At 39.6% G+C, this 27112-nt stretch overlaps 3 protein-coding genes across 3 annotated transcripts; all 3 read right to left on the reverse strand.

Moving 5' to 3' along the window:
• Positions 1-1388: 1388 nt before the first annotated feature.
• On the reverse strand, positions 1389-9565 carry dnajc3b (DnaJ (Hsp40) homolog, subfamily C, member 3b; the record flags this gene model as incomplete). The annotated part of the gene is made up of 12 exons (XM_080791972.1): positions 9100-9565; positions 8256-8366; positions 7276-7400; positions 6733-6807; positions 6096-6239; positions 5109-5290; positions 4189-4308; positions 3888-3993; positions 3241-3361; positions 2032-2164; positions 1760-1908; positions 1389-1534 (listed from the first exon to the last, which is right to left on the reverse strand). The coding sequence occupies exons 1-12, from the start codon at positions 9182-9184 to the stop codon at positions 1389-1391; spliced, it is 1497 nt and encodes a 498-aa protein (XP_080648098.1). The 5' UTR covers positions 9185-9565.
• A 1268-nt stretch (positions 9566-10833) lies between these two features.
• On the reverse strand, positions 10834-13708 carry cldn15a (claudin 15a; the record flags this gene model as incomplete). The annotated part of the gene is made up of 5 exons (XM_080793011.1): positions 13473-13708; positions 13008-13172; positions 12424-12505; positions 12225-12332; positions 10834-10933 (listed from the first exon to the last, which is right to left on the reverse strand). Exons 1-5 carry the CDS (start codon positions 13687-13689, stop codon positions 10834-10836), a joined length of 672 nt encoding a protein of 223 aa, XP_080649137.1. The 5' UTR covers positions 13690-13708.
• Positions 13709-20432: 6724 nt separating this feature from the next.
• Positions 20433-27112, reverse strand: fis1 (fission, mitochondrial 1). Its single transcript, XM_080793012.1, has 5 exons — positions 27045-27112; positions 23183-23315; positions 22964-23040; positions 22566-22671; positions 20433-21481 (listed from the first exon to the last, which is right to left on the reverse strand). The coding sequence occupies exons 1-5, from the start codon at positions 27087-27089 to the stop codon at positions 21369-21371; spliced, it is 474 nt and encodes a 157-aa protein (XP_080649138.1). The 5' UTR covers positions 27090-27112; the 3' UTR covers positions 20433-21368.

Below are 27112 nucleotides of genomic sequence, written 5' to 3' on the forward strand. Positions count from 1 at the left end.
TGAGACTTGGACTCTTCTTTTGAGGAGTGGGACAAATTTGGAGTGGTTCTTCAAACGGTAAAAAGTGCAAGTTTTCAAAGACAAGCCTTGAGGAGTGAAAAAGGAAATAGTCTTTAGTTCATTAAGATACTTTTCTGTTGTCCAGAATATATTAAACAAAGTTATTTAAATCAACCATTTTTCCATTGAGTTGATATCTTCAATCATAGATAGGAGTGATGCTGTACAGTACCTTTTTCAGGTGGGAACATAATACGGAAAGTAATACGCCTTGACGTAAATATCCAAGTCTTTTCTACTCACTGTCAGTTGGAGAGAACCGAAAACAGAATTCATGCTTCATTCCTGTCATCTTAGAACAGCAAGCTTGAATATGTTCTTGCTAAAAGTAGAGCCAGGGAACGAAAACTCTAACCACTGTAACCAGTGGTGCCATCAAGCAACATTATAGACATTAGGAGCCCGACTTTAAACCTCAGCCTTCTTTCACTGGAATCTTAATATGTCAGAGCCTACCATTGGAGCACTGTCCTCAGAGTTATCTTGATAATGACACATTCCCTTGGGGATTCAGTGTAAATGGACAACCTCAAGAGATTCTCCCTTGATGTTATCATGGATCAGCAGCCTTGGTTCCCTTGTTTCTAGCTCAGGTTTTTCATGCACTCACCAACAGATCAAACTTTAAATGATCACAGGGTGAGTGATTTCCATTCCAGGATTCCCACATAATGACTTAAACCCTATATAAAAATCTTATAGGCCCAGTGGGCCTCTCCTGTTTTCACTTTGCACGAAATTTGCAGAAAATAGCAGATCTACAAGCTTGTAGATCTGCTATTTGCTGAGTGTTCGCCCCGAGAATAGGGACACAAGGATTCATGTGGTTAGAAGAATACCACGAGCACAAAGCGACTGACAACACACTGACATTCCACTTCCAACCAAACGAAAGAGCTACTGCATTAAAAAAAAAGGAGTCCCTTAATGGCAGTTCAAAGTATGGCACACAGAAAAGAAAAAGTCAAGACAACCCAAAAGAAAGAAAAAGCACTGGGGGACACAAATGGCCACTTTCAACCATGTCATTTTGAAGGACTTATACGAAACCGCCGTTGACCACGGTGACAATCTCATCCAACAGAAACCAATGTGGGTTCCGTTGCTTTTGTGGTGGGGGGAGTCTGGATTTGATCCTCTGTACAGCTCAATCCATCACCGAGCAGACGGATGCTGCATTAAAAGTCAAACAACCCACGAAAAAGCTCTTAACAGATCCCAAGCTGAGGCTCAGACTCCAGAGTTCTTCCACAGATTTTACATTGGCCTCCCATCCTGTTAATATTGTGTCCCGTTTCCAACAAAGTCATTTATGGACGTCCGCCTCCCTAATTGTATTGGAATTTGAAGTGGAAGTTACCGCCTGACTCAAAGGGGTTGAAGTGGAAGGGCCAGGCCTGCCCGCCTTGGCCACCATTCTGCTGGCTCTCTGGGTCCAATGGGTCCTCGCCAGCATCAAACTTTTGCCGCATCTCTGTAACGGCAAATGAAAAATAAATAATTTACGATGGCTGAACTACAATTACGGAACAGCTTCCTGATAATGATGTATTAAATCACCTTTATTATGTCATTGTAAACCTTTTGTATGCTTTGGACACCATAAAGGCTTCCCTATCTGCGTCCGAAAGAGGAGCAATCTAACATAGAAGTCAAATATGTAATCAGGCATCAAATATGTACAGGCATCGGGTCAGACCTGGGTCAGTGAGGACCTCTTTAGCTGAGGCGATTTCGATGAACCTTTTCTCCGCCTCCTTCTTGTCTGTTTCGGACTGGAAGTTGTCTGGGTGCCACTGCATTGCCAACTTCCTGTATGCTTTAATGATCTCCTGCTTGTTGGCACTCCTGAAGATGATAAACAAACATTCTAAAACGGTAGCTCAATTCACTGGAGCTCATATCATAATTATTCATTACGTTTTTTAATTTTGACACATGCCAAGTAGATGTGGAAAACTGAATATTAACCTGTTGACCCCAAGGATTTTGTAGTAGTCTCTCTTGCGGGAAACCTTTAGCATTTTCTGTGCTCTATCCAGACCTTCTCTGATCTCATTGTTGTCTCCGTCAAACTCCCTGGCCTCCTGGTAGTCCTCCACCGCTGGCAGAGGATGAGGGATGGCGAGATAGAAAGGGAAAGAGAGAGAAAGGAGAAGTTAACAATACATGAGTAACTTTGTTCAAATCCCAAACAATTTAATCTGAGTTTGTTGTGGTTTAAGCCAACCTATGGCTATGAGTAAACAGGTTATTACAAATGTATGAATCAATATACTTTTAATTTTTTTAAATGTCCATAACAAAATTTAACAATGTATTGTGTTATAAATAGCATGTCTTTAATTACTAAAGTAAGAGCAAAAAGGAGAGAATGTGCAGACCCACGCCCTCTGCTGGTTGTGTTCAAAACACTTTAATTTTGCATGAAAGACTGAACATTTGTTAAACGTTTATGAGCATGCAAGTATGAGAAAATATAATAGTAGAATACTTTTTTTGATCAGATCCCAAACATAACAAGTCATCCAATGAAATGCCTATGGTGACATTTGTGATAGTGATGTCACCTAAGTGACAGTCTTTGTAGTCCATTTTGGAAGAGAAAACGAATAAACACTGGTATAAGTTGTATTTGTCTTATGCTTGCAAAACCTGTAAATTGTATTAGATCCAAGTCATTGTTAAGGGGAATGAAACCCTAGGGCGAATTTGTCTGGGCGGGAACCCCTTTTGGTGTTTTTAGCATTATGTTATACTTTAGCTATTGAAAAATAGCAGATCTACAAGCTATGAGCTTGTACATCTGCTATTTATTTTTTTTATTGTGAAAATGTGGCACAATATATCTTTGAATATATTTCTTTCAGAGAAAAGGTTTTTAACTCAAATCTTTCTGTGTGTCCCTGGAACAACATATTTTCAGATGGGGGTCGGCGGCCAATTACATATAGTTTTTGGGGTCCTTGACATGAAAATGTTTGAGAACGACTGATATAGAAACATGGGTTTTTCAGAAAACGGTCAGGATTTAGAAGACATTTATAGAATCGTCTAAAATAAATGGGTTAAATACATGCCATATACAATACATAATTGCAAACGTCTATTTACACGCCCCGTCAGATAGCAGTCTAGTCAAGTGACATTCAGCCGTGTGTAAGTAAGGGCCACTACTACCTTTCTCGTACTCCTGGTTAAGGATGAATGCCTCGGCTCTGTCTCGCAGGACGTTGACGTTGCGAGGGTCTCTCTGGTGGGCCTCTGAACAGATATCTATGGCGTCGTCAGCCATTTTAAGCTGGACAGGGCAAAACAAATGAAAGAAAACATTTCAACCTAACTGTACATTAAACTCAGGCCCCTTTTCCACCTGCAACGGGTTCTAGAACTGGTTCCGTTCTTTATTTTATCCCATCTGCATCTTCCAACCTGAATAGTGACACAACCACTTTGGTTCCCACTTCAGGGCAAGAAGTAGTATTTTTTGGTTCCAGTCTTGAATCAACTTTTAGGGATTTGAACCAATTCATTTGGATATTGCCTACTCTGGGCATGTCATAATATGCAAAAGAGAAATTTCTGCCGAAAACAGATTTGGTGAAAAAAGGCAAACATTAGCACAAAAGAAAAGTAAAAATAATAATAATAATAAAAAAGAGTAAATTAATGTATTATTAGTATTAATAATATTTTAAATAACAAGCTTGTGACGTGATGCGTTCTGAGCTGAGATATGATCGCTGTTTTCAGTATTTGTAGCACAATGAAGTATACAGGGTTTAAGTGGCTGAAATAATGCTCCAATGTCCATCGGCTCATCTCACCTTGACCAGACAGAAGCAGATCCTCTCCTTGGCCAGGTTGGTGTAGTAAGGAACATTAGGCTCCGTCCTCATCACTGACTCATACTTGTCAATGGCTTCTTCATACCTAGAGTAAAGAAAACAAATATATAGCAAATGTTAGGCTGGGAAAAAACCAATAGGACTAAATGCATTTAAAATGTAAACTGGATTATGTATTTTGTCAGTGTTATGAATTACTGAAGATACCGTAAGTGAAAACTGAGAAGACGACATAAGTATATAGGGCTTTGTGTTTAAGGGTTATCAATCAGGTACTGACCTTTCCTCCTGGATGTGGTCCTCTGCAGAGTCCAGCTGCTTGCTGAGTTTCTTCACCTGTTTGTAGTGGCTGAAACACTCCTTATCATCCTGATCCAGCTTCAGACACTCTCGAATGTGACTGCACGTCGACAGATGAACGGACGGACAAAGGAAGGGAAAACGACATTTAGACTCGTTTCAAACATTCCAGTCCAAAGAATCACCCAAAGAAATTGTCAAAACTTTGAAAATGGAACCGTTTGCATTGTAATGACTGACACTGTCTAAAACCTGAAAATTATAAAACAAAGTGGAAACTTTTGCATGTGATTTGCTCACTAAGCCCAAGGTAGCTGGAATGGAGGGTAAGGTCACTGACGTCATTTTCGCTATCATGCAATTCCAGTCAGAAGGCAGATTCATCACAACATGGGAGCCAAACTAAACACCCAGAAGTTCGGTGGAATGCATTGGAGGAGTCAATGAGAGCCCAGTGACCTGCTCATGAACAAACATAATTTCTGAATGAATGAGACGTTTTGTCTCAGTCTACACATCGACAAGTAACACAGCAGACAATAATGGGTTATACTGTATGTCTTCTGTGTAATTTTATAAAAGGTATCTAATGCTCAATAAATAAATAGTAATAAATAAGTAAATGTACCGTGCACATCGAAAAGCAAGTGATTAGAAAACAACCTGTGATACATATTCTTTTATATTCCTGAATCGATAATATGGTTCATAAATAATGTTTGTTCACGAGCTGGTCCAGCCGGCTTCACTCACTGCCATGTATTCATTGAACATCCCGTGCGATATTTGCCTCCCGTGAAAGTGTCATGGCGCAGCCCAGTCACGTGATCATGACCTTTCCTTCTCTAAGCTTTCTTGACTAAGCCAGGGAAGATTCATCATCCAGATAAATCAGCTCACTTGAGCGAGTCGTGGTGTTCTCCGAGGCTGTAGTGTAACGTGCTCAGCTTCAGGAAGGCACCGCGGTTGTCATTGCGTAGCCGCGTTGTCGGCGTTAGGTCCAGGATGGCCTTCTGGGGGTCACCCAGGCGGATGTAGCATTCAGCACGGAGCTCTCGTGACTCAGGATCCCACGGTGAGATCTGGAGAGACATAGAGAACCTTTATGGAACATGGATATACCGACACATGGTAACCATTACACATGACATAACATAATCAGGAATCAGCAGACACAAAGTCATAGAACACCATCACCAGAAGGTAAGCGTAACCAAAGCCACCACATCCAAAGCACTCAGGCCCCATTTCCACCTGCAACGGGTTCTAGAACTGGTTCCGTTCTTTATTTTATCCCATCTGCATCTTCCAACCTGAATAGTGACACAACCACTTTGGTTCCCACTTCAGGGCAAGAAGTAGCACACACCAAAAGCTGGATAAAGGAACTTTAAGCTGGATAAAGGGTACTGCTGTACCTCTATTATTCTTTACAGCCCTGTTTGTCAGCAGGCCCCGGGGCAGAGCAACAGGGTACTGCTGTACCTCTATTACTCTTTACAGCCCTGTTTGTCAGCAGGCCCCGGGGCAGAGCAACAGGGTACTGCTGTACCTCTATGACTCTTTACAGCCCTGTCTGTCAGCAGGCCCCGGGGCAGAGCAACAGGGTACTGCTGTACCTCTATGACTCTTTACAGCCCTGTCTGTCAGCAGGCCCCGGGGCAGAGCAACAGGGTACTGCTGTACCTGTATGACTCTTTACAGCCCTGTCTGTCAGCAGGCCCCGGGGCAGAGCAACAGGGTACTGCTGTACCTCTATGACTCTTTACAGCCCTGTCTGTCAGCAGGCCCCGGGGCAGAGCAACAGGGTACTGCTGTACCTCTATGACTCTTTACAGCCCTGTCTGTCAGCAGGCCCCGGGGCAGAGCAACTGGGTACTGCTGTACCTCTATGACTCTTTCCAGCACATTGATGGTAGTGCTGTAGTCTCCCTGGTGGTGGGCTGCATGGGCCTCTTCCTGAAGCTCCTCCAGCTCATTGGTTCTCATCAGCTGGTCCTCAGCCTCCTCCTGGGCCGGGTTACGGTCCAGCTGTTGATGGGCACAAACATCCACAGCTTAGATATTACAGTTTCCCCATTGACAGTCTGAGCTACAGCATGATGACGGGATAAGTATCCTGCCATTTGTTTATTGGGAGTTTGGATGAGTTTTTCAGGGTGGACCTTTTCCAACTCAACTAACTTAATTTATTGACTGTTTGGGCGGGGCAGATTTAGCTGTTCTTCAAACACCTTTCAACACATTTATTGCTGTATGAGAATACCAAATGCACCTTTCGTAGACAAATTTATTTAATCAATTATACTTCTTAATTATACATTAATTATGGCTAAAAAGATCATCAATAATTGCAATTGCGTCCATTCCCTAATCGGCATGCTCAACAGCCATCTTCAGCAGTATACTACAGGTTGTGATGACAAGAGCATCTTGATCTAGAGACACACACTAAATAGGAAACGGGGGATGGTGATCGCCACTTGTCAAGTTGTCATGGTTCCTTCCTAGTGGTGTGACTTACCACTGCCTGGAAGTCCTCCCTGGCCTCTAGGGCGTTTCCCTGCTTCAAAAGGATATTTCCCCTCTGCATCCTGGCCTGAACACAAAGGGAAGGAGGTGTGTGAAATTGAGATGAGTAGGAAGAGAAAGAGAGAAAGGGTTAAAAAAATAATTGATCGCATTTTTTTATAGCGCTTCTCCAGGTGCTCAAACTCTCAACGCGCTTTACAATGGTTCGTTCATACATCGGGAGGTAAATGCACGACTACTAGTGCGTATACAGGAAGAGTGGGCACCTGCTGGCACCTCAATGTTACTGAATGTTGCAAGGATAGCTGAATTTAGACACTCACATGTGTATTATTCACATGTGGAATAATACACTGTACGTGATAAAGCTTGTGTCTGTCTGTGTGTCGTGTAAAGCCAGATTTGTCAATGGCATTTAATGTTTGTGTTCAGACAGAATCTACACTATAGCTGTTTATAGGACGGGCTAGCACCCCTAAAAAAATACTGACCACTCTTCTAGTTACCACTAATCCTTCAGTTTATGTGAACTTACAGCCAAGAAGTCAGGCTTGAGTAGGATAGCTCTGGTTAGGTCTGGAAGCGCAGACTTGGATTTTCCCATGGCCAGGAACACAGCAGCCCTCTTGTAGTAAGTCAGGTAGTTTTCAGAGTCCCCCTCTGGAAAAATTGTAAAGTGGATGGTAAAGTAGACTGTAAATGGTCACAATTCTTTGTCTTTGGGCAAGCCATTCCAACATGGAACCCATAATGAAAACCGCTTATTCGCCTGGGCCGTGGCTCAGCGGTCGAGGCACCTTGGATGGTAACCCAGTCTGGCAGTGTGCCGCGGGTTCAACTCCCGATCCCGACGGCCTTTACTGCATGTCACCCCCCCCCCCCCCCATCTCTCTCCCCCCATTTCCTGTCAGCCTACTGTCTGCCCCTCTATAAAAAATATAAAATAAAGGCGAAAGCCAGAAAAAAATAAGATACAGAAAACCGCTTATTCTCTTTGCTTTCGTATTTCAGAACCTGCATGGTGACATTCTTTGTCCGACTCTGAACTAAGCTATTTATATTATCACTCTGCAACTCTCAGATGGGTGGGGGTCATCATGAAGACACATATGAGAGGATATACCCTGGCATCCTCATTTTGGGGCATATCATGAGACAAACATTTTAAAAATACATATACAGTATTTAAACGTTAAAAATCACACCTGTGTGAAGTGAGGGGCGCTAATATATTAAAGTCTAACTCATGTTGCTATGATTAGGTGATGTAATGGTGATATAAAACAAACTCTTTATTGTTAAGGCATTTAATGTTTGTGTTAGGGACAAGATGACGTACATTTTCCCTTCATTGTCAATGGCGTTTATAAAACAAACATTGAACTAAAAACAAACATTAAACCTGTACACCCCTCAAAAATAGACAGTCCACAGGCTCTCGACAGCATAATAACTTTGTAGGACATAAAATAGGGCTTAAGTGGGTTAAAGATCAAAATGTGGGTGTGACCTTACCCACAGCAGAGTGGTAGTGGGACAAGGCTTCTGCAAGTTGACCAGCTGCCAGAAGCTTGCGGCCCATCTCCAAATGCTGCTCAATCTCCACATGAGTAGCTCCCAAGACACCTGTAACATAAAACCTTACTAGAAATACACTGCTGACAAAGAGTATCATATGCTAATAATACTATGTAAAGAGTATGCTAAAAGCATGACATTAGCATGTCTTGTCACAGGTTAGCTTAGTCTGTCCACAATGGTGGAATGGGCCAACTGTGACATACATACATATATCCTTTTCAGCTTCAACACACAACATTTTACTAGCAATGGCTTACTGTCAAACTATGTGTTCATCTGGCATAAACAAAGCTAGCTGTGTAATATAGCAGGCTTGCCTTGGACTAGCATAGATCAGACTTTTACTTTCGTACCTGATGACAAATGCTGATACAATCGATAACATACATCTACGATAGCATTGTTGATCAAAGACTAATAGGAGACCAGACCTATTAGCTTCCTAGGACACAATGGATGCTGCAATTGGGTCCCACTGATTAGCTAGAATATGGAAGGTTTTGCTCCCCATGTTGATCCCTGATATCCATAAATATAGGGACAAAGTAGTGTCTGGAATTTCATCTCTAGACATTATAATCACCAAGCTTTCAGTTTAAGTTCAGGGGGGATAGGCTGTATTAAAGATATATAACCTCCCTTTGAACACTTCTGGCTCACCTTTTAAAAACAGAAGGCTTAATACAATACTTTTATGTTTAAACGCCTTTTGATTCATTATGTAACATTATATGGTTCACATAAGGTTGTTTTTATGGTTCAGCTAAGGCTGTCTTACCATCCAACTGGAGGTCTAGGATGACACACACCAGAGACAGAGATGACAGGACACCGTTGAGACCTTTCCGCCGCCGCGATTCCATATTTACAAGACTTCACACCTGTTACCTATAGGTGAACGTAATCACGTTTCTGCTTTTACCTTTACGCATATAACTATGTGAATCATTGAACCCGATATTCTTCATGAGCTCATCTTTTATCAGCTACTCCCAGCGCTAGTGTATTTATGGTCCTGGTCAAAAAAAATACCCGTGTGAAAATGTGAAACCTCGACAAATGGTTCCGACGAAATATTCTGAGTGAAACAGCGCAAAAATATTCCCGAAACGGATGTCTTTGACATTACAGTAATGTCAAATTTCGTTTAGAACTGCGTATATACCGTATACGTGACATGACATTGAATAACTTTAGCAGCTGGGACGCTTTGTAAACTATAACTTCTCTGTCATGTCGCTGCTGCCCTGCATCAGTGTGGTTGGTCCACTGCAGCAACACATCCGTGTTGGCCTTTAAACGTGGGCCGCTGTCATTGGACCAACTATTTTAACTCCCAACGCAGCGACACTCCCATGTCCTTGTATGGTCCTGAATGCCATTACTTCAAATCGCCGCCTATGGGATTGTTGTTGTTGTTGTTAAATCACAGCTCAATTTAAATGGCAAAAGAGAGGACTAATTGAGACATTTAACAATGTTTTTTTTAATTCTGAGTAATTGTAAAAAAAACATACACACACAAAAACATTTCGTTCATTATATATAACCTCCATCACCCTTTCACAAAGTAACAATCTATAAAACTGTAAAAAAGAGGTCGATATTTCAATAACATACAGTAGCCTACACATCAATACATAAGGATCACCACACTTTGAATCTGCTGCTTTTGACCTTCCCCTTACAAATGTCTACAGGTTTGATTATGTCAATAGATTTCTCTTTGATTAAAGAAAACATTTTGATATAACATCATGGTTGATGTTAGGAAATAATCTAGCAGCCTGAAATATTGGAAATCATGAGTTTATATAGCGGCAGAATTTATATTACACTATAACAAATAGCGTGACACAACATATTTACTACAAGAGAGCAACATTGTCATTAGATCATTTGAGCAGAATCCAAATTTGGGGATGTGCGTTTTTACAGTGGTGCAATATTATACCTTTGTCTGTGCATTCACATTATAATACAGTGTACCAGTGGTAACAACAAGAGCACTGTACTAAGGAAGAGTGGGTACCTCGATGTAAAATTGGCTATTTGGTCCAAAATAGCCAATAGCCAACTAAATATTGGGAAAACGGTCTTAAGTATATATAATACATGAATACAACATAATTGAACATTTCACAACGTCTAATATTTTCTACAAATTGCTACAACACCTGTATATCCAATCATTTTGAGCATAAACAAGAAGTTGAAGGGTCAATTACATGTGACTGTGCTGTGCATGTTCAAATTGTGTATACGTGTAATTGTTCAGATATATATATTTTTTGCATCTTGGTCAAAATAGCAAGTTTTACATTGAGGTGCCAACACTTCCTTAGTGCCCACTCTTCTTGTAACCCAACCAAGCCCTGCCTAGTCCAACATGTTCTATATACATAAAGGAAAAACCTTAAATCTTGATGTTCCCACAGTGTACCAGGCACTTTTATAGCAAATCTATTTGAAACATGAAGTTGTCCCACGAGGCTCCATTTGTGGACCTGTCTTAAACGTAGGCATTTCGGCCATATGTGCTGGCTGCTACACTTCGTGCTGTTGGTGCAGGTCCAGAGTAGACAGTTCCCCTGGCTTGATAAGGCAGTGGGCTGAGGCAAATAAGACAAGATAAAATAAGATAAGATTAGATAAGATAACAACACTTTACTGATCCCTGTGGGGAAAATGCAGGTGTCATAGCAACAGAGGAGAGGTACAAGTAAGACTAAAGAGTAGAGTCACGAAACTAAATTAATATAAAAAATAAATAAATAAATGTTATTCTTAGATGTAACACTGGACATCTGCACTGGATATCTGAATGATGACTTAACATAAGTACATTATATCAAGGTGATATGATTAGATTAATGCCTAGTCTAGCCTACAGTACAGTACAGTCTGTCAACAATGAATACGTGAATGAATATACACTTGTACAGTGTCAGCAGGCCTTCAGTATCTGAATTATTTATGTAAAGTGATATGAATGAGATGTGTCTAATATAGCCTACACATAACAGTGAACATAGGTACAGTCTATCAACAGTAAATTGATATATTTACAGTATACCAACAATTAAGAATTAATGTAAGTCTCTCAACATTTAAGGTTCTATAATGTACATCCTATAGTCCATCCCAGAGAACAGACCATGCTAAATTACAGTGCAGTACTAATTACAAAATAAATAGATGATGCAGGTCTTAATCTCTCTTTTCTGGACGGGAACCCCTTTTGGTGTTTTAACTAAGCATTATGTTATACTTTAGCTATTGAAAAATAGCAGATCTACGAGCTTGTAGGTCTGCCATTTCTGAAAAATCTTAAAAATGCGGCACAAATCTTTGAATATATATTCTTTCAGAGCGAACGTTTTTTAAATTTTGACATCAGGCCTAAATGGGTTAATGGGTACAAGATTAAATGATAATATATCAAATCAGTGGTGGAACACAGTAAAAGTGGTGGGAAAATCTTAATTAGAGATAATGAAAACCATGCAATGGATCAAATGGCTCAGTTACAGTTAACAGCTGTATACGGGTTAGAGGTTCAGAATTATAATCATGGTCATAATTCATTTTTTATGGGGAACTTGTCTAATGAGGTTTGAAGCAACAATATAAACATGTTTTTGCTGCTGGGCAAACAAATTGTATCTCCATATTTAATGTGTCTGTCTGTCTGTATGTCTGTGTGTGCGTGCATAATAACTAGTAACTACACTGACCATTTCCTGAAAAGTGAGAGTTTTGGACATACAAGGTTTTATTGCACATGTTGAACATGTGTACACAGTTAGTACTAGTAGCAAGTAAGTATGAATACACAAATTATTTGTTGCAGTCGTTGTATTATTGAGTATTGTAAAATTGCAAGTTTGTATGTGGACTCACTATTTCTCCTCTGTGCCCAGTTTGCAAGAACAAGTGAAAACAGCACCTCCAACTATGGCCAGGACAGCGGAGCACCAGCCAATGTAGAGTCCCTCTCCTATTTCAAACCTGTGACACACAGTAGAGGGCAGTACAGTAACACTGGCACACTGTTAACACACTGCTATTGCTTGTTGTTTTGTCACTTTGCCACACTTACTTTGTCCCAGGGTAAAATGGGTCGAAGAAGTCTTGAGTGATGTTGAAGGCATACCATGACACAGAGATCATTGTGCAGAGGCCTATAGTAAATAAATAAATAAATATATGCATAATCAATGCATATGCTTAAATCCTAAGCATAAACATAAACAAGGCAAGCTCTTTCACTTGTATGAAAAAAAATGAAAAAAATAAGTACTGGTATGTATTTCTATAAAAATATATTTAGGTAACAATCCAATTCAGACAGACTGGTGAAAGGACTATTACAGTTCTGTTTGATACAAACAGAAAGCCCTCCATGGATAGCCAACAAAATCCACAATTTGATAGGGAATGCCTTAGCCTGGCATGACATGATTTTTTTTGTTTATTTTCTTTTTTTTGCTGTGGCAGATTAATCTGGTTTCCAGGCTACTCCTGCCTGACTCTCATGATATTGGAGAAATAATTGGTGTTCCCAAATCAATGTGATACAACTCATTTTGAGTTGGAATCAATACCACTGCGTTTGCAAAATGTCACTGTAAAATATTGCACACTTAAAATGTAAAACTTCCAAACTTGTGGTTTCCCTGTTACCTTGAAGTAGGAAAAGGACTCCCCCGATGCCAGCAATCCTCCCCTTGAGGACGAGGTTCTCTCCACCAGCTTTAGAACACTGCATTCCTATCAGTGCTGCCACCAGTCCAAAGGTACCGAATATGATCGACGCAATCATCAAGGCACGAGAAGCCTGGATATAACCTAGAGGCAACATTCAAATCTAGAGTCATCTGACTGCCAACAACTTCCCTCTGTGATATAATCATACTGTACATGTCTTTTATTGGGGTTTTGTTACAACTTATTTGTATGGTTACATTTCTTTATATAGAGTTCTAAAGCCTAAACAGTGCTGAAATCCTCCTTCAATGGGCACCAATTGCAATACGCAGTTAATTTATTCTTGTCTTAATCAGATTGTCTTAACCCCTCATTGCTGTTCAATTGATTATGACAGTTAGTTCTCAAACATTTTTAATTTCATTAATTAGATCAACATACCATTTAAGGCAAGCAGAGATGGGAACTCTCTGCAGTTGTGGACACCGGTTGAATCTGTAGCACAAGACATCCATAGGTTTTCATAGATGGTGGAAGTAGTGATGACGTTGCCATCGACAGTAGAGGTCTTCCAGTAACGGTTTGGTATGGAAATCCCCACCATCACCCAAGCCACAAACCCCAAGATCAGAGCCACTACTTCCACAATGGGATCCATGCTTTCTTATTGCTGGCTCACACAACAAGGAAAGAAAGAAAAACAAATCTGGGGGGAAAAAGAAGAAAAGGTATCCTTTTTGTGTTATCCCTTTTTGTCGGACAAGTTTTCTGATGATTTCATGAAAATATGTTGTGAAAAACCTAGTCAAGGGTAATCTGAAGTTTAATGAGCGTCTTGGTCTGTTGTGTCTAGTGTGCCTATGAGATATGGCCAGTGCAACAGATTATGTTAAATGATTCATATCACTTGCTTTCCATCTCTCCGCCCCTTCACATGCACGCGCACACACACACACACACACACACACACACACACACACACACACACTCGCGCGCGCAAAAATGAACGCCCGCTATCTTCCTTTTTGAATTTACACTCCTGAAACTGAACAGGTGTTTATCGGTTGACTGAGAGTCCAATGGTCACCCCTTGCTATTAATTATACTGAACTATCTGTGTCTGTTCTACTATGTTAGACTTATTTAGTCAGACGTTTCTTTTCAAAAATAACTAACACATCTGATCTGAGTTATAAAAAAGGATTGGTAAATTATAATAACAATAATAAACTTTTCAAAAACAATGTTACAAAGTGCTTTACAATGCCTCCATAGGGATGAGCTACCAGGGATGAGCTACCAGTCAATTTAAATTCAAAGGTAAATAAATATCTCAAGGCTATATAATTATTTTCTTTTTGCTGAATATCACTGCACCTCAGCTTCCATGTCAAGACTCAAACATTTGGTTTAATTTTGGAGACAGAAAGTTACAAATAATAGCATATCAAAAGCACAAATGGAAATGTGGGTGATGTGTGATGCAGAATTCTCCACGAGTCTGGCATGTCAGCAATGTTAAAACTAGGGCAAACACAGTCAACCTAGCTGATATCATTAGGGTAATACTTAACCTGCATTTGTGACAATGGCTCAATGTATTGGGCACTTGTAAATAAGCAAACTAATTTGTCTAGAGGTCAAGACGAGGGCCCTAAAACAGATCCAGGCAAAGAAGAGATGATAAACACAGTCATTAGTCATTAGCTCTCGCAAAGATAGTGAGGGAACAAAAGTATTTAGTTTCCCCTAATGCAAGTCTGGAAACATTAATAAATAAAGGTGTATCAAGGCTTTTTCATCATCCACATCATTATTCTAAAGGATAAATAAATAGATTAATTAATGAATAAATCAATCAATCAATCAAACCATTAATTAATTTTAAAAAGCTGATATTGGTAGATTAAGTTTTAAATGATATTAAAACACTTAAAGGTAGGGTAAGTGATTTTCTTTGGTTATAATAATAAAAACTTTTGTTTTAACCAAAAAATATCACTTACCCTACCTTTAAGTTATTTATTGTGTGAAATCTAGCACAAAATCCACACAATCAGTAAAGAATTCAACATCAGTGACAGTGGGATATGTCAAAACAGCATTTATAAAACATGTATTGATTTATCGCAGATGATTGGTTATAGTGCATCTCATCTAATAGGAGTGATTCTTGTTGAGTGAAGTTTTCCTTTTATCCAAGTTATTGATTGGGAGATAATGCCTTTCACCCCAAAAATAAGAGCATTCAATGTCGGCTCTTCTGTTTACACCTGACTTAGATGTGGATTCTGCCCCATCATAAATGGCTAATTTTATGACCAGACTGTTTGCCGAAGCTCTTTTACGGCATGCTTAGCCCAAGCACAGGTTGCTAGGTTGTTAGAGTCAATGTCATGGTGGCTTTGACTGTGAAAACAGTACTTTATGTGACTTTTTTATATGTGTCAAAGAAGCAAGTCCATAACTTTCACATCATGTCCAGGTATAGCTTGTTAAAATTGAAGCGACCTGCACATGCAATGATGATATCAGCTCAAAGTGGGAGGTGTCTTGGACAGTATTTCTAAAAATAATGAACTTATTTGAAAGTGTTGTTTTAATCTCAGACTTTAAATCCTTATCCTTATTTACAAAGCCTGAGAGTTTGAAGGGACAGTCACAGTTCTTGACTGATTGAGAGTCATTCATTATTATATTGAATATTGCAAGAAAAAACGCACTAAATTAAACTTGGACTTGATTTTTTTTTTTTACATATTGCTGCATAATAATGCAAATACTTTTATATGGAAGCTGGACTGATATAGGAATTATTTAATGTAGATAGAATAGAGATAATATAGAATACTATATATTTTCAGAAGCTCTCATAGCTGATCCCAACAATTGCATTATTGAGGCCTCTCCGCCTCATATCAGCACTGACAAACTTACTTCCTTATTAAACACTGCCTGTGCTGTCATCATGGATATTGTTGCTCCATGACACCACCAGAGCCCTGAGGAAGGAATACAGAAAATCGGAAAAGAGGTGGGAAAGTGATCAGCTCCAGATTTATTTGACTATATTGGGAAACAACCGTCTCAAATATCAAAAAACTATTAATGTAGCGAGAACAAAATTAAAATACCTTTCAAACTTAATCTCCAACAACTCCCATAACTTGAACGTTTTGTTTCAAAACAATAAACTCTGTCATCCACCCTGCCCCCAATACTAACCTGGACATGGCTGCAGCAAAATGTGATTCTCTAGCATTTTCCATCAGCCAAGACAGCATCGGAAAGAAAATCCCCCCCACGCACGCACACACACACACACACACACACACACACACACACACACACACACACACACACACACACACACACACACACACACACACACACACACACACACACACACACACACACACATACGCAACCTGCCCACTTGACAATTGCCCTCCTGATGGAGGTTGCTGTATAGCAGGTCCCAGTATCCTCGCCATCGTCAACAGATCCTTGGCCACTGATACCATTTCCAACCTGCTTTAAGCATGCAGTGGTTCAGCACCTCCTGATCTCCTCCTGTTTAACGTTTAGGGTGAACTACCACTTCAATGGGCTCGTCCCCTCTTGTACCCATTGATGACCTTTTAACCTCTCCCTCCATCGTTAGATTCCTCAGGTGAGTCGACTTGGGGCTATATGGCTGTCCCGAAAACTAAACTCAGGGGTGACCACGCCTTTGCTGTCGCAGGTCCTAAACTGAGGAACACATCATTCGCATATAGATATGGTTGATTTTGTTGAATCTTATTGTTTTAAATAATATTAGCTTTTGTCCGGCTGTCCATTTATACCTCTTGTATGTCTTGATGTTTATATTGTTCAGTACAGCACTTTTGTTCAAAGTGAGTTGTTTTTAAATGTACTTTATTATAAATACATTTGATTTGACTTATGAAATTGATCAAGATAACTAATACATATTTTTGTGAAACATTCCAGGCAATTGAGGATGTAGGATGACTCGGATGAGAAAGACCATTCTCAGAGTCGTGTTAAACATTGAGAGGAAGTGCACAGAAAGCATAAAAACATAGAAACTGCTGATGTCACGCTATCAGCCGAAACCCTTTTAAAACAACTAGTATCAAGTACGTAAGCCTGCATGTGATAAAGTGTATCCTTTGCGAGATAACTGATATAAAGTTACAAAAAAAGGAAGAAAAACAAATCCACATTCTTATATGCAATGTTTGATTAGGGATGAATCAGACTCTTATGAAAAATGGAGCCTGTTAAAGCAGGTAGTTTGGGTTAATTTTTTTAAAACTTTATTTAGAGCCAAGATTGGTATTCATATTGTGGCCTTGGGAGGAAAGCACCGTGTTGGAAACATTCCACTCAAGCAGGAATGTCAGGTTTGGTTTAACAGCTCGTTGAAGGTAGGTTACTTTAGGTAGGCAATGTGTAGTGTATGATAAACATTATCCCTAGAATGGCTGATAGTCCATGCAACAAGTACCAATCTTATCAGCTGGTTACATTTCACACTGTAGGCTATATAACTTTTTCTTTCATTTCTATTGATTACATTGTGTTGTTGAAAATGAATAACCATATTTGTTATCATTCCCTACTACACACCTATAGAGCAGCTGAGAATATTGTATTTACCTTAAGGGATTAACCTGGGTAAATTAAATTAAGTACAATTAAAAAACAAATGCATGGAGCATGTTACACATATATCTCTATATTTGACTGTAATAAAATCAGTAGTAAAATCCCTGAATGAATCAAGTGGTACAGACATTGAATGAACACACACACACACACACACACACACACACACACACACACACACACACACACACACACACACACACACACACACACACACACACACAGTGTGTTGGAATACATGACTCAGCCTAGGCCTAGGGTTTGATGTCACAGTCGCAACAGTTGAAAACTCATTTGAGAGGAGTATTAAGGAGTATTTCATTGGTATGTGATAGCACACAGGCACATTGTGTTACGTACTGCGCTCTAATTGGGTATGTGACCTTGGAGACTATAACGTTATCGCTACTTTTTGGTCTACTGTCAGAGACACAGACTGCTGAGACCTGACCGTGCAGTGTTATATTCTCTCATATAACATTATTCAACTTGGTTGATTGATCAAATCAAAACTGCAGTGACTTCTTACCTCCAAGTTCAATAACATACATGACCACTGTTCCCTCCCCGATATAGGTTAAAATAAAATCCAATATGGATTTGACTGTGTACTGTACTCCATGTGGTTACAGCAAACTATGAACATGAAAAGAAACGTCAGTGACTCAGTGGGAATTAATTAATAAGGACATTTCCTTTCAAACTCACAAAGATAGTGACTGTTTCTCAAAGGAACTGACTGTACTAAAATTGGTGAATGAATAATAAAACTTTGAATTATGGGTGTGAACAGGAAAGGATATAAGTCAAGGACACATTTCTCCCCCTTCTCCGTTGTCTTGACTAGGCAATTCCCTTTAGTGGTGTGCTATAGGCCTATGGTAAGATAAAACCTGTACATGCTTTACCGACATAGCAGTCCAACACAAATACATACATTACATACTGTACATCACACACAAACAGATTACAAGATCCATATTCCCCATTTAAAGAACCAATAGCAGATGAGACAAGACAATCTGTATCAATCGGGACAAAGTACATATATCAAGTAATTGCTCAAGTATTCCAAAGTACATTCCCTTTTTAATATCAATACATTGCTGTATTGAAATTTAAAACATTTCCCCCAAAAAACATAAGAAATGAACCCCCAACACAAACCAGACCTATTTTGAAATAATGAAAATAGCAGATCTACAAGCTGACACTGAGTTGCACCGCCACTATGTGACTCTATTTGAAATAGGGTTTACAGTAAATGCTTGAGTCCCAAGAGTCCCTTCCTAGAAATGTAGTTGAGTGATAGAACAATTTCAAATAGAACAATGTTTCTATTTGAAATGTAGCGGAGTATAAGTCATGAGCTTGCTCAAGTACAGTACAGGTAGCTAGTTACTGTCCACCACTGATTAGCGCTAGCCTGGATACCAGACAATCTGCCACAGGAGAAAAAGAAAACATGAGAAGATTGGTCTGAGACTCCTCAGTTTAAATTACATTTAGCTCACCTCACCCGAGTTGTGGGTGACCAATCAGAGCCCACCATTCAAAGTGAGAATGTTTTTCCGTGACATTGGAATCCGTTTCTATTACCGCCCCTTGGAAATAAATCTTATAGACCAAAATTCCAGACTAATATCTACGTAGTTATATTAGCCTGGCCATCCCAGGCTCTACCTTTGGGATGACCAAATCTCTACCCTGGCCTCTGGTGGAGCATCTTAAGCTCTGAATAGTCAATATACTGTACAAATATGCCCCCAAATGTATACACAGTTCTCAGTGAAGCTGATTATACAATCCGTCATATTATGAACAAAAGCATGATCTCTATACTGCACATTTGTATCTAAATACAGATGGTTAAAGCTTAGCAAAAGAGAAAGCACATGTAAGGCCACAGGCAATTTTCAAGGACATTTGGACAATAAAGCTATGCCCTATTTAAATAGACAGATAGACATGTATTACTTTCAATACGCTCTGTAGTACTTAGATTTTTACTTTGAAGGTAAAGCCAACTTCAAATAAAATGTCCTCTTCTTTGTTTTGCCTAAGATTACCGTCTTCTCCCTGTGATTAATCCACCCTATCACCTCATCCGGGGAAGACGATACGTATGTATTTAGTCCTGTCCCTGGGCAGTTTCGATGCTGTCAAGTGAGTTAATGAGTAACATCACAAAGGACTGATAACACGACACAAGAGATAGACACCATGAGGCCTTCCTGCTCTAAAATCGTGCTAGGGACCCCAAACCCACCTCAGGAACCTCGGGAGGCAGGACATAAGGCATCTACAAAGCAGAATCTAGACTTTACAGTGTAAATTGTTATATTTACCGGCAGTACATTTATATATTATACTCTCTATTAGCGTCAATGCCTCAAGCAAAAAGCCATCAGACAATTGCATAAAGTAATTCACAGTCTACTCCGTAACTAAATGGAATATGAACAATATTTGGCTGGTTTGCCAAAATGGGAACTATAGTATTATACAGTATGTTGGACTTTGGTCAATCAATAGAGGATCCTTAAATAACTTTGATAGGTCTAATATGTCAGCAGACAAATGGAAAATTACACAACTGTCACATTGTACTTCCTTTCCTAATCATATACAGGTAAACACCACACAACACCAACACGATGCCTGTATGTCCGCGATACTGTCATTCATTCCAAAACACCTGCAATGATTTTGCAAGAACACAAATTTGTCACTTCAAAATCTCTTTATTTACCGAGACTGAGATTACAGCCAAATAAAACAGTTAAAGATAATAATAAAGACAGAAACATTTACTGACAAATATATTATTCATGTCCTGTAAGTGCAACCACTTGAGGCTTTAAGTGCTTATTATATTCAGAATAAATGAAACCAAACGTTATTTCCAATTCTAACGAGAATGGAGCACTGTCCTCATGCCCTTGCAAACAACTCAAACAAGCTTCTCTTTCAGCTGCCTCCTATCAACAGAATGAGGCAGCTTTAACATCTAGTAGTTTACATTTCAGACCAACCAGCAGCTTCTTCTGACCCTTCTTTCTAACACATGTATAATGCTACAATTCCCTTCACACCCAAAGACACCTTCTTAAACCTTACAGTTCTTTATAGCAGAAATTAAACAGACAACAGAAATAATAAAACAATTGCACTTTTATAAAGATTTGTTTTAGTTACAAAATTACTAGGAAGTGAATGTAAGGTGTGAGCTACCCTTCTTCTATAAGGAGAAACTCCATTCAATTAAGCAGTAACTTGCATTCCACTTCTATTCGATTTTTATTTACATGTTTAAACAAAGATGTAAATATGCGACAGTATGAATATACACATAATATAAGTAAGGTCTTAGTATGGAAAAATAGCACACGTATTCAAATGAGAAAGCTGCAAATGATGGCATTTTTCTGAAACCTTTAATTGGTTTTAAATGGTAAATACATCAGAACCCCAAGTTAAACCATATCATTTCCCTGGCAACATGACTATAATGAAAAAGGAAATTATTCGATGTTCTCTCCACAAAGATATCCACCAACCCTTGTCAAAGTTTTAATTTGTTACGGAAAGCGATGGCCAGTAGAACCCCCAGTCTTTCTCAAGAGGAGGAAGGCTTGGTCACCCCCAACCTCCTTGTTATCATTTTGTTGCTCCCTTTGACACAGCCAATGCGATCAGGCCTGCTACTCCAGCTGCTAGTCCAGCCACGCCCAGGCCAATTCCCCCGACGATCGCCATGCCGACCAAGCCATCTAGAGGACAAGGGGTAAACTTCAACATCGAGTCTTAACAAATACCAACCATAAAGTGTTGATACATCAACACTTTGTCAACTGACAATAGATTGTTTACCATGTCACACGACACTGTCGCTGCAGCATAAATCAGGCTTACTGATATAGAGAGTGAATCTTAAGTAACAGTTTATATACACTAGGTCAGTTCTTCACAAATGGTGCACAATGATGTGCCGTGAGTAGTCCATGTGTGATTTAGGATTTTGTGACAACCTCACATAGTCATTGCAATATACAACTATTACAAAAGGTTATCCTTTTGACTAAATCAGTACTTTGTGCACAGAACGGCACACTCATTCCCAATACTTTTGTCCGGGCGACTGGTTTAGCAGTCTGGGCACCTAGGCTGCTAATGCCAGCATGTCACTGGTACAAATCCCGATCCTGACCATCTTTAATGTGTCACTCTAGCTCCCCATTTCCTGTCAGACTACTATCTAATAAAGGCCAAAACTAATATCTTTAAAATAAAATGTTTTAACCACTTTCAACCTGAAAACCACTGCACTGGTTCTCAAAGGCCCAGGGACCCCCAGGGGTCAGAGAGTGTACTGATTATTTTTGTACACCGTCAGAGTTAGTTACGCTTTTACTAGTCTCACACGGCTTCCCACAATTTTCAAATGCTTCTGGTCATACAGCCTGGGACATTGAAGCTCCTTTGATGATTAAGGGAGAAAGCGGACGTGAAGCCTCCTCCCCACTTCCGTTTCATCTTTACAGTCATGCACATTTATCCTAATATAAATTAAAATCAAAGCATATATAGCTTGCTGCTTAGCAGAAGAAAAAAAAGGAAATGTAAATTTCATTTTTTTTTATATTTCAGTGAACGGAAATGAGGAGGAAGGATTTTGGGAGGTGTAGTTCCAGACTATATCATTCAGAGATTGTGGAATAGTTGTCTGGCTACGTTATGCAAGACTAGGCTTTGGTGTCCCAGAGAAAAAAAAGAAATAAAATAAAATACTCTTGTTGCCTAATCAATGCATATCAAACTGGGAGTGAGCTAAAAGGGGTAAAGATTGCCTCTTACCCTTCTTCAAAGCTTTGTCTACGAGTTTCTCCATATCCTGAGCCTGCTTGTTCCCTGGCTCGTTTCTCAGCAGAGTCCTGATGTACTTCAAGGCCTTTTCATACTCCTGGAATGGAAAAGCAGAGGGAGAAGTGGAAGGAAGGGGGAGCAAGGAGTGGGGGCAAAATAGGTCACACGTGACGTGAGGGACAGGTGGACACGCTCAACATACATTATCCCTGTGATACTATATTACAACAATCACGTGTTCACTGTAATCTTTGGCAAACAAAATGATTGTGCAAATGTCCTAAACAAATGCAATGCAGTGAAGGCAATTCTGCAAAAGTCATAAAAAACGAACACGCTGTTGATAATGAGCTTGCTAAAGTAAATGCACGACTGTCATCACGCATCACCTTTAGTCTGTAATTGGCAACGGACAAGTAGAAAAGGAAGTCCCTGGAGTCTTCCTTTGTTGCCTTCTGAACTAGATCTAAAAATAGAAGAGAAATTAATAACTAGTCCCAATTATATGTGGAACTCAAAGATATATAAATATATATATTCAGTTATTCACATGACAGTGCTATTTTGACCATGTATTTAGAAAGGGAGGTAGTGGACAACTAACTCACCATCCAACAGGACGATTCCCTTCTTGATGTCATCCGAGTACTTGCTCCTAATTAGACACCATGAATATTCAAACTTGGTCTCTTTGGACACAGCACCTTTTACCAGCTCGCCGTTGTACTTCTTCTCAAATTTCTGACAAATACAAAACAGAATTAGTTTTCCTATGCAATAACAGCTGTAACTTCCCACCCACACATTTCAAACTCTTTATTTGAGTCCACATTTATAAAATACATTATCAAGGGCACAAATATTTTTCAGTTGCTTTTGATATCCCACACACTCGAAACATGTCTGTCACACACACACACACACACACACACACACACACACACACACACACACACACACACACACACACGTCGTGCCAATTTAACTATGAGGGTGTAAATGCAACCTTACAGGTCTGAAGGGCATTTGGTTCCATCGTACACTAGTCTCAAATGCAACCTTATGGGCATTTGGTTCAATCGTACACTAGTCTCAAATGCAACCTTACAGGTCTGAAGGGCATTTGGTTCCATCGTACACTAGTCTCAATTTAATTAACTCTTCTCCCTTCTGGCTCCAAAACTATGGAATGCACTTCCCATAATTTGCAATCAGGTTCAGAACTGCAGACTCACTCCCAATCTTCTGCCTTTGTCTGAAACCCCACCTTCAGACTCCATTTTAGCCCGTAGCACTTTCCCTAGCCTCGACAACCTTACAGGTGTATGCATAGGCGAGGCTCAATTTATGTAACTTTGATAGCATTTTATGTAAACATTACACTTTGCGTATAGACTTTATAGTGTATACTACGCATAGTTTCAGTGTATAGATAGTGCAGTGTTAGGTTCTTAGCTTACGTATGATTTGATGGCTATTTGTATGTATTTGATGTATTGCCATGTTTTTTGTTCTTGCTTACGGATTAACCCATTTAGGCTTGATGTCAAAATTAAAAGAAATTCATGTCAAGGATCCCAAAAATGATATGTAATTGGCCACCGACCCCCATCTGAAAATATGTTATTCCAGGAACCCCTCAGAAGCAAAGATTTGAGTTAAAAACCTTCGCTCTGAAAGAATATATATATATATATTCAAAGATTTGTGAGGCATTAAAAAAAAAAAAAAAAATAGCAGACCTACAAGCTTGTAGCGTGGCACTCGGTGCCACGCTATGAGCTTGTAGATCTGCTATTTTTCAATAGCTAAAGTATAACATAATGCCAGGATGGGTTAAGAGCTAAATGTTAAAAAAGTTAAATGAAAGCTGCAATCCAATTTCAATGAACACGTTATTTGAACACATTTTATATTCATTCCTGCATTATGTGCAAAATCAAAACAGGTGGTGGTGAACAGTAGCCACAATTTGCAACTCTAGATTGTTTTTATAATGTGGTGAATCTAGAGTTCAATACCCTCCATTGACTCCCCACTCATCCAATTTGCGATCATCAAACGATGTTAAACTCACCAACATTGCAGCTGTCCAAGCTTGAATTATCCTCTTTCAATCTGCCGAGTTTGTTTTTCATAAAAATCCCCGTAGACATGTTATGAGCTACTTTCTGTCAAGAAATTCTGTGCAAGTGATTCTTTTTCTAAGTGTTGGAGTTTGGAAGCGCTCGTCGTAAATCACTGAACGGCCCTGCATACCATCTGTTTCGCATTTACACATAATGCAGGAGGCAGCAGCGCTACCCCTTAATAAAAACTCTAGATTCATCACATTATTAAAAAATCTAGAGTTGCAAATTGCAGCTAGGTGCACAGGACCGTTCAGTGACTTACTGACCACAAAATAGCTCCTAACATGTGTACGGTGGATTTTTATGAAACAAACACTTTTGTAAGGACAATTCAAGCTTTCCTTACAGCTGCAATGTTGGTGAGTTTTAATACAATCAGATCTGACTTTTTAGTCAATGGCCTGTGACGGTGTTGCAACTCTATAAGAAAAATCTAGTGTTGCAAATTGCAGCCACGACATTCCAAATACAAAAAGGTATTCAGGGTTCCGAAAGAGGCTAGCGGAGTGGTTCCCAAAGTGGGGTCCGGGGACCCCCAGGGGTCCTTGAGGGAGTTCCAGGGGGTCCCCAGCTAAATTATAGTTTGGAACAAAATGGACCCTTATGGGTCTGTAACTCTGAGTGTACAAATGGAACCAAATGCTCCATGCTTCCATTTGTACACTCTCAGAGTTAAATTAACATTGATTTTACAATATATAAATTGGGGGTCCCAGAGATAGATAGAAATGCCCTTAATTGGGGGGTCCGTAGGCTAATGCATGTCAAAATGAGGGTCCTCAAAATTGTAACAGGTTGAGAGAGAATCACTGCTAGAGCCGTGAAAATCTTCTCTTATGGGGTCCTTGGCATATCTTTTCAAATGGGGGTCCGCGGGCTAATGAGTGTCAATTTGGGGGTCCTTCAGCTATTAAGTCGGCATGGGAAAATGAGCTAGGGACTTCAATTTCAGACGAGCTCTGGGAACTGGAAGACAGCCTTGAAGAAGTCAACTCCAGACATTGCCTAATCCAGTTTCGAGTCATACATAGACTCCATTATTCCAAATTAAAAGTACATAACATATTCCCAGATATTTCTTCGCACTGTGACAAATGTAATGCAATAGATGCAAATCTTCCTCACAGTTTTCGCCCTCGGATACAAAGATATTGGATTAAGATATTTGAGACACTATATATTTTGAGTAGTCATATTGACCCCGATCCTGTACTACGTAACTATTCTGGGTTTGTCAGACTCCATGCCTATGTTGACAAGAGCACAGAAACAACTCTTCTCATATGGTCTGATTACAGCAAAAAAAAACTAATTTTGACGCACTGGAAAAATGAGGAGGCTCCTGCATTTAAGCATTGGCTAAATTAAATGACTAGTACACTACTACACTTCATCTTGAGAGAATAAGATATTTCCTGAGAAACAGGGAGAGACAATTTGATAAGGTTGGCTGCCCCTTGTCCATTACTTGAGTAGAAACAATGAATAGACAGGATACCACTGATATGGCTGACTGTATGCCACCCCCCCCCCCCCCCAGATGTTTTCCATGAGCTTTTTATCATCTTACTATTTTATTCTATAGAATGCTGTGTCACTGAGCAGTATGGGTGGGAGGGTTGAGGCTTTTTTTCTTTTTCTTTTTTTGTTTTCTATAAAAGAAAAATGTTTGTGTCACAATGTTTGTGTAACAATTTATAATCTTCTCAATAAAAACCTATTTGACAAAAAAAGTGTGGGGGTCCTTGACATGATAAAGTTTGAGAACCACTGGGCTAGCGGGTCTGGGAAGCCAAGGACTCCGAATTTTACTGTGCGTGACTTTAGCTTCTGGAGGGCTTGCGGGCTTGATGTATTGAAGTATTTATTAACAGTTTGCAGAATGGGTACATTTCACATGAAAGCACAACTCAATACAAAGACTGTTACTGTGGACGACACACTGATAAAGCATTACACTCGTTTACAACAGGGTCCACCTTTTTCAATTCATCAGAAAGGCAGCATTATTTGGTTCATAAAGAGTGCCCTCCGCCCAGGTGTTAATGAGAGAAGTACTTTCAAAGACATACATTTGTCTTCTTAATCATGATTCGCGACATTAAAGCGTGGTGGTTCCATGGGGTGAGTCACCTTATCTGCACTTTGCGACTACAACACAAACAACAGACGGGCTAAATGCTAATGTTAGCTGCGCACACGCATAGTAGCTCTGTTTCACCACTTCTAAAAACGTACACTTGTGTCTGACAACTATTATGTGCTATTCAAGTGTAAAAATAAGTATGCCAAATTAAATATATAGACAAAATAGATTTGATTTTGGGTGAAAACTTACTAAAAGATCCTCGGGAGCTACCACATCACTGACGACAGCCTCCATGTTTGCGGAAACACTTTCTGCTG

The sequence above is a fragment of the Protomyctophum bolini genome, assembly GCF_963924005.1.
Source record: "Protomyctophum bolini genome assembly, chromosome: 20".
Classification (NCBI taxonomy): domain Eukaryota; kingdom Metazoa; phylum Chordata; class Actinopteri; order Myctophiformes; family Myctophidae; genus Protomyctophum; species Protomyctophum bolini.